This window comes from Calliphora vicina, chromosome 1 (assembly GCF_958450345.1).
Source record: "Calliphora vicina chromosome 1, idCalVici1.1, whole genome shotgun sequence".
NCBI lineage: Eukaryota > Metazoa > Arthropoda > Insecta > Diptera > Calliphoridae > Calliphora > Calliphora vicina.
The window spans coordinates 77,579,813-77,588,978 of NC_088780.1; the positions used below are offsets into that span (position 1 = coordinate 77,579,813).

The window sequence follows — 9,166 nt, forward strand, 5'->3', positions numbered from 1 at the left end:
AGCTCACAACAATGTATGCATTATTTCCATTGCTGCTGAGCCTCCTTTCACTTGTTGGAGAGTAAGAGAAACTCATACACAAACACACAAACACTACACTCTTTATTTAGGGTTTTATTTATGTTGTTGTTTTTTTTATTACTTTTGCTTTGTTTTTTTTCTGATTGTTAATATTTGCATTAACAAACAGTTTTTTTATTTTTTTTTTTGGCTGTTTAAATCAATATTTAAATATATTTATAAGTATTTAATAAGCGTCCACTTATCTTTGTATATATATATATTTTTTTTGTATTTATCTTCACAATTATTTTATTTATTTGTGAGAGCGATGTAAAACACGTCTATCCACTGTAAACGGCAAATAGGCATATATGGAATTCGTAAATAGTATTTATATTTTTAGTAGGTATGTATATAATGAAATATTATTTTGTTAAATATTTGTTGCTGTTTTCATGTAAAATTATGAAATATTTTGCAACTATTATAGTAGTAATTTTAAACTCTGGTGATAACCATTATTTGACATACATTCAAATAACTACACAGTGATTTAGTGAGTATAACAGTTGACTAGCAGCCGAATGATTGTTGGTTCAACTCGTGGCTGCAACTTATTTTTTTTGCAAATTCTATATATAACTCTACTCACAAAACAACTTATTTCCGGCCAAAAAAATAAAAAGGATTACTTTTGGGACATCGCGAACAAAAATAAGTACTTTTTCCAGTAGAATAATAAGCAGTATAATTGTCAAATTCCTGTTATTTTTCTGCATATTTGAAAGTAAAGTTTTTGCACCACCTAGAGCCTGAAATTAAAATGTAAAGTTTACACTGTAAACAATTCTTATCTGCTTTAAAATTGAAGAAATCTAAACTGATTATAATGAAATATTATTTATATTCGAAAATTGGAAATTAAATTCGAACTTTTGTTCGAACATTTTTAAAAGCTGTTAAAATAATCTCTAAATCATAAGGATTAAAAAAACATAATTTTAGTTTTATTTGAGTCCAATTTCTAAAAGTATATATGCTTTTTAAGATATGTTCGAAATATTCAAGGTGCACTAAAAGGAAGAAAATCAATTAAAAACAAAATTAACTTTAAATTAAATCAAACTATAATGTAATAATTATATTTTACAATTTATATGATAAACGCTTGTCTCGACCTGAGACATCGCTTTTAAATAAAAACTTGTTTTAAGAAGGAATTTTTATTATTAATTTATTATATATAGACTATGAAAATCTTTTTTATTTGTAGGTCAATTAACATTACGATTGGATTATATGGCGCTCTATCAGAAATTTTTGATTCTGGCTTTTCTTACAAAGTACTAGGTCTAATAGTTCTTACCATTTACTGCGCATCCTTGCTTTTTATTGTATGTAATTGTGCACACAATGCTACCTCAGCTATAGCACAAGGAGTTCAAGATACATTGCTTTCTGCCAACCTTATTCAGATGGACATTCAAGCACAAAACGAAATAGACCTTTTTATATCAGCAATTGAATTAAATCCACCTGTAGTAAGCATGCAAGGCTATGGTCTTATAAACCGTAAGCTATTAACATCGGTAAATTTTTATTTAAATTATTAATATTTGTTATTTTATAAATACTTATGTCTATCTTTACATATATTTTCAGACAATTTCAACCATTACTATATATCTCATCGTTTTACTTCAATTTAAACTAAGTATTATTACAGAAAAAACCTTGAGGGCAAAATTTACAACACCACTAAAATGATTGATTTTGAAATATTAAACGCCATATACATTCATACTTATTAATTTTATTTATAAATTAACTAACTTTTAATCCGCGCTGTCTTACTGTTACATACACTTAGAGCCAATTTTTGACTTCGTATTTAACCCTAGGTCTCCACGTAGCAATATTTATTGCTGCAATTGTCAAATTTGATTGCGTCAATGAAATTTGCGAGTGTAGACCGCAAATTGCCATACGTAGCAATCCATTGCGCAATGATTGCTCTACTGATTGCCTGACCCTATGTCTCCACGTAGCAATATTTATTGCTGCAATTGTCAAATTTGATTGCGTCAATAAAATTCGCGAATGTAGACTGCAAATTGCCATATGTAGCAATCCATTGCGCAATGATTGCTCTACTGATTGCCTGAGCAATTATTGCTAAGCAATAAACTGTCAGTTCAGTTGTCATTAATGTAAAATTGCATCTTTCTATGATTCGGTGCGATTAATTCATAAATATTTAATTTATTTAAGATCCAATAGAAAAAAAAGCAATGAAATTAGTGAAAAAAATCATTCAACGCAAAATAAACCACTGTTTTTCATAGAACATCTCTCGTTGAAAATTTTGTATTTGTGACGAACGTTTTCTCCACCTAAAGCAATCAGCAATCACTCTGCTGTTGTTCTGCCGACGTTATTGTTTGAGCTTAGCAATAAAAATTGCTACGTGGAGACATAGGGTGAGCAATTATTGCTAAGCAATAAGCTGTCAGTTCAGTTGTCATTAATGTAAAATTTTTTCTTTCTATGATTCGGTGCGATTAATTCATACATATTTAATTTATTAAGTACCAAAAGTAAAAAAACAAAGAAATTAGTGAAAAAAATCATGCAATACAAAATATAAGCAAAATACACTAAAGTTTTTCATAGAACTTCTCGCGTTGAAAATTTTGTATTTGTGACGAACGTTTTCTCCACCTAAAGCAATCAGCAATCACTCTGCTGTTGTTCTGCCGACGTTATTGCTTGAGCTTAGCAATAAATATTGATACGTGGAGACATGGGGTAAATGTTAATTATATTGTTACTCTTCACGCTGTGAACAGAAAAGTACCAAAGTACCAACACTGTCAACTAAGCAGCACCAGCGGCACCCCTTGAACTACAGCCAACTTCATCAACAACCAAGCAGAAGAGAAAAAACCAACAAACATCAATCCAAGGCGCATTCATACAAGGTGCTATCAGTTCTACAAATACAACAATTGGTCTTAACAAATGACAAAAAACAAAAATGAAAAATTAAACAAATATGTATGAAAACTTAATGCAGTGTAGATAATTGTATAATGAGGGCTTTACTTATTTATTTAAAAAATAAATATTTTGTCAATACGACTAGTATATGTAGATATTTAAATATAAAAACAAGCTTTGACAACTGTTAGAACCAAAAGGAAAAAAAAATTATCTGCTGTTTGACTGACTCCACCTTGTATAAATTTGCCTTGCATCAATCATTCGAAGAAAATCACTGTCAAAAGCAACTGCAGCAGTTATCACCTATCAAGTGTTTTTTAAATATTAAAAATAAAATATTAAAGGTGTTAAAAGTTTGTAACAGAATTATAATTCAAAATCCTAATTAAAAACATTAAAGTTTATTAAAAACTATCACAGAATTGAAAAACCCTTAAATCTAAACCCTAAATAATTAAAAGAATTATACCCTAAAAATATAAATAAAAATCTTTAACATAAAATTCATTAAAATCATAAATACATACATACATACATACATACACAAGGCGTATTCATACAAGGTGGTGTCAGTTCTACAAAAACAACGATTGGTCTTAACAAATGCCAAAAAACCAAAATGAAAAATTAAACAAATAAGTATTTAAACTTAATATTGTGTATATAATTGAATATTGAGGGCTTTACTTATTTATATAAACAATAAATATTTTGTTAATAAGCTTAGAATATGTAGATATTTAAATATAACAAGTAATAGTGCTATATTCGGCTGTGCCGAATCTTATATACCCTTCACCAAATTATACTTCAAAATTTTAAATATTTTTAGGTAAACAAAATTTAATTTTTTTTTAGTTGCTTTTTTCATTTTTTGGAAAAATTTTTTTTCGATTGTTATTTAAATTAAATATTTAAAAAGACAGACAGACAGACAGACGGACATGGCTTAATCGACTCCGCTATCTATAAGGATCCAGAATATATATACTTTATAGGGTCGGAAATGAAAAATGTAGAAATTACAAACGGAATGACAAACTTATATATACCCTTCTCACGAAGGTGAAGGGTATAAAAACAAGCTTTGACAGTTGTTAGAACCAAAAAGCGAAAAAAAAATTATCAGCTGTTTAACTGACTCCACCTTGTATAAATTCGCTTTGTGCATACATATAAATTGCCTTAAAACCTACATATATATTTATATACTTAACCGCTAAAACAAAAGGTTAATAAACATATAAGAATTTTAAAACGTTTATGAAAAGAAAACGAAAAGTGTTTTATTTACCTAATATTGCCATCTCCCTCTAACACCTAAATATACATTGGCCCAATCGAACCCAATCAAGGTAATTGGTGATAAATAAAGAAACAAATTACAGTCCACAAAACAATTTAAAAAACATACAGCAACAAATAAGTGTGTTACAAAAGCAAATTTTTAATTTGCAAAAAGGGTTTAAAAAGAATTTAGCAAACATAAATAATTTGTGTAGTAAAAATTAACAAACAAAAATAACAAAACAATAGTTACAAATAAATAAAGTTTAAAACAACAAGAACATTACAAAACCCGTTTTTAAAATAAGAATGAACAAAAAAGTAAACACAAAATTACATATATCAACAGTGTAACAAAAATTTATTTGATCAAAAAATTATTTGTAAAAAATTTTTAATAATAAAACAAAATTACACACAAAATAAATAAACAGAACAGTATTAGACAAATTAATTAACAATTAATAAAAACTAATGGTTTATTCATGTTATAACACATTTTACCCAAGAAAATTTTAAAAAAGTGTAAAAACATAATAAAATATATTTACAGTGAGTGTCACTCAAAATCGTACAACATATTTTTTTAAATATTATGAAATTATACAGGCAATAATAGGTGATTATATAAAAAATTTAAAGTCATTTTATTAATTGGAACAAAAAATATGTATTTCAACAAAAAAGTTAACAAAACCTCAATTCCTTAAAAAATATTGATGAGAATTGAAAAACATCACAAAATTAAAATTATACCATATTTTCTGATATGTAATAGCACACACAACATAAAAATAGTATTTAAAATATTTCCAAAACATCAACTTTCTAAAACTAATGAATAAAATTTTACTATGATTGTGTACGATTTTAAGTGACATTCACTGTACATATATAATTTAACCCACCCATTTACATACAGTGCCGGACTTAAATATTCACACAGCATAGAGATTTATCTTTAATCTTCCATATTTTTTAAACGAAGGTCACAACTTTCGTACGGGTTTCAAAAAAATATTTATTTACGTATAACTTATTGAAATATATGGAAAAACTAAACTAAACTAAATAAGTTGGCACATTTCAGAAAAAAAAAATTTAACTAATGTTTCGAAGTTCGATTTTAAGGGGACAAAAATGGTGGCATGAAATAACCCCCCACGAAATAATCCCCCAAAAATGAAATGAAATAACCCCCAAAAATTAGTACAGAGAGCAACAACAACGATTTTTGGGGAGTTATTTCAGTTTTTGGGGTATTATTTCATTTTTTTAATTGGGGGGTTATTTCATATGAAATAATACCCCAAAATATCATTATGAAATAAGTCCCCAATATAAATTTTGGGGGATAATTTCATTTTTTAATTTATAAAGAAAACGTAAATTAATCTGTAAATTATGTTCCGATATACTAACAACTTGTATTTACCATACACAAAAAAACATGTGATGTCAGTTTTAAGAAAGTTATAAAGAATAAAAATAAATTTTGTAATTGAAACTGGGTTCAGAATGACTTTTTTTGGTTCAGAATGTCAAAAAGTCGGTATACAATAGTACAAGTAAATAAGAGTACAGGAATAAAACTTGCAAGGCAAGAGTAAGTGTGCTAACAGCTAGTAACTGCTTACTTGCCAAGAATTCAACATACAGAACAAAAAAGAATTGTATAAGGAGTTAAAGGATCTGAATATAATTAAGGACTAATGCGATGATCTTTCAGGAATATTATGAGGCGATACCTCTGCAATGAGCTTATAAGATCTTGTTTCCGTAATATTTGTGAAACTTAAGTTGTATGTTAGTAAGTTAAAAAATATTGTTCTATTTTTCTTTAAATTTCTAATGGTGTTTAAAAATACTTTCCGAGTAAGCAATTCAATTTATTTCCTCATATTTAAATAAATAAAAATTAAAAAGATTTTAATTTTAAAAAAATGTCTACTTTTTCATAGGAAATTTGTATATTTAGTCTGCTTTACATTTTTTAATAAGAGCTATAAGGTTTAATTCTAAACCAGTTTAATACAATACACTAATTCAAAATATATTTACAATTGAATATTTTAACAAATCCCATTAAACCCAAATATATTTCGTATTCAAATACAGTTTTTATTTCATCCAAAACACTTAAAAGGAATTTCAACGCAAAATGAGAAAGCTACAAGCATTGTTTTTATTCCAGTTCACAGATTACAGTTCAGGAAACTATACAAGTATTAACAAACATTTTTATTTTGTCAAATGTAAATACAAATATTTGGGTATTCAAACGGTCTGCTATTAAGTTATATTGTCATAATGTCCTAATATATTATGATAGTTTAAACAAATTGTTGTTGTACTTCAAACAAAAAAGTGTTATTTTATGATAAAACAATAAAAATAGTTCAAAAAGTCTTATAAGTTTAAAACTTTTTTGTTTGAAAAGCAACAAAAATTTGTTTAAACTATCGGATATTATGACAATATGACCCAATAGAAGACAGTTTGAAACCCCCAATAGTTTTTGATCACCTTCACTGTGTTTGGGGACTTATTTCATTTTAAAAATTGGGGTTCTATTTCATATGAAATGAGACCCCAATAATGGGGTGTTATTTCATTTCTGTTTGGGGCATTATTTCATTTCGTTGGGGTCTTATTTCATTTTCAAAATTAGGGTTTTATTGCATATGAAATAAGGCCCCAAATTTTGGGGGGTTATTATTGGGGTGTTATTTCGTGGGGGGTTATTTCATGCCGCCGACAAAAATATTCACACAGTTTCTAATTTTTAATAGGAAAATTGTTTTTTTTAATAGTTTAATATTTTGAGTAGCCCATCTTTTTAATAACTTCTTTTAATCGTCTTGGCATTGAATCTACCAATTTTTGGTGACGTCAGCTCCAATATTTTGCCATTCTTGTAACAGGACTTCTTTAAGTTGAGTCTTACTAATAATATGGTGCTTTCCTACAAGTTCGGCAAATTTATCCCACAGATGTTCTATGGGATTCATGTCAGGTGATTGCGGAGGAGTCGGGAGAATGTTTTTTTTTTATTATTGATTTTTATATATCTAGACCAGGGAAGCTCAAAAAGAGAAATTGTAGTTTGTGTGGATGTATGGGTTAAAAATAAAAAATCCACAATAACATCAAGCAACGGAATGAAATATTTGTATTTTTACGCTCTATTGTTTGCAACTAAATGAGTTATTTGTATTTTTTACGCTCTTGCTGTGTGTTTTGTTTACTTTCGGGTTGTGTACGTGCAAATTCACGAAAATGTTCGTAATCTCAACTATATGAACGCCTACCAATGATTTAGACCCTACTGTAACTTAAAATATAGTAAATACTGATCTTTTTAAAAATTCAGATTCAGAAACACATGAAAACGTATTTTTTTAAATTTTTTTTATTAATGATTTTTATATATCTAGAATGTAACTTGAAAAAAGTTTATATTGATTTTTTAAACATTTTTTTTTTGGAATCGTAATCGGTCCACCTAGATTTTGATTTGGAACCACAGTGCCTAGCTGCTATCCAGTACCAGAAACGAGAACTGGAGGAAATATGGGACAAGATTTCCACCAGATATGAATGGGTTCCAGAATCTAAACTAATGGATGACCCCGAGAAAGCTGCTACCATCAACATAGATGAACTCACCCGAGAATACGCCAAAGACAAGTCTCTGTTCAGATCTCTGATTATTTCCATTAATGCAGCACTAGCAGATGCAACCAGACTGGTAACCTTGAAAAATTCCTCACCTATCCCTCCTACCCCAGTAACCCACTCAGCACCTAACTTATCATTTAGTGTACTCCCTTGTGACATGCAAGATTTCCATGGCAATTACAAATCTTGGACATCTTTCCGAAATATGTTCAAAGCCATTTATGGTAATAACTCTCGCCTAAGTGGGGTAGGAAAATTGTTTTACTTAAAACAAAAAACCCGCATGGAGGCCAAAGAAATAGTTGACAGTGCACCATTAACAAACGATGGCTTTGTTATCGGTTGGACACAGCTAACTTCTCAATATGAGAATAAACGCATTCAAATTAATGCGCAATTGAAAACTTCATTCAATTTACCCTATGTCAATGTCCAATTTGGTGTAGCTATTCGTAAATTACAGAGAAAAATAAATAGTTGTATTTCAAATCTAAATAAACTAGATATTAATACGGATAATTGGGATTCAATTTTCGTATATCTCTGTTCGTCTAAACTGCCCAAGGAAACACTCGAAGATTTTGAGAAAACTCTAAGAGTCAGTTCCAATATACCCTGTTGGACTAAAATGGACATATTTTTAACAAACACATATAAAGGACATGAATCTGTTAATGATATCAAGAATCCGAACACATACCCAAGAAATGGACCGCACAACACATTACAGCGAAAATTCGTTCTTTAGCCGACTGTCCGTATGTGGAACAAACTTCCCGCTGAAGTCTTTCCTATCATTTTCAACGTCGGAAAATTCAAATCGAATGTCCACAAACACTACTTCCTCTTTCCTCCCTACCATAACCTATTTTCCTAGTTCCAACACAATGCTTTGCATGAGTCAGGGTCATCCCCTGAGTGCTGGTCCAAGAAGAAAAAAAATAAACAAATTCTGACAGTAAGAACCAAAATGAACGAAAAGGCAATACGTTTGCAAATAATGTTACCCATGAGCCCAAAAAAGATACCCGTGCCAAGAGAAAGGCTCAACACGTGAAAAATCTTTCAAACCCTACCCGAACCCAAAACACTAGTAAGCCTAATGGCTCTATATGTGAGCTTTGTAAAGCGAAACATACTTTGAGAGATTGCACCTCCTTTATCTCAATGGGAGTAGCCGAAAGGATTAATT

At 29.2% G+C, this 9,166-nt stretch overlaps 1 protein-coding gene across 1 annotated transcript in view; it reads left to right on the top strand.

Annotated features, from left to right (window-relative positions):
- LOC135950764 (gustatory and odorant receptor 21a-like) overlaps positions 1 to 1,770 on the top strand; it is a 206,155-nt gene extending 204,385 nt beyond the window's left edge. Inside the window, exons 5-6 of the mRNA XM_065500297.1 lie at positions 1,277 to 1,592; positions 1,666 to 1,770. Coding sequence (XP_065356369.1) covers positions 1,277 to 1,592; positions 1,666 to 1,770 — 421 coding nt within the window. The remainder of the gene's footprint in view (positions 1 to 1,276; positions 1,593 to 1,665) is intronic.
- Positions 1,771 to 9,166: the final 7,396 nt, after the last annotated feature.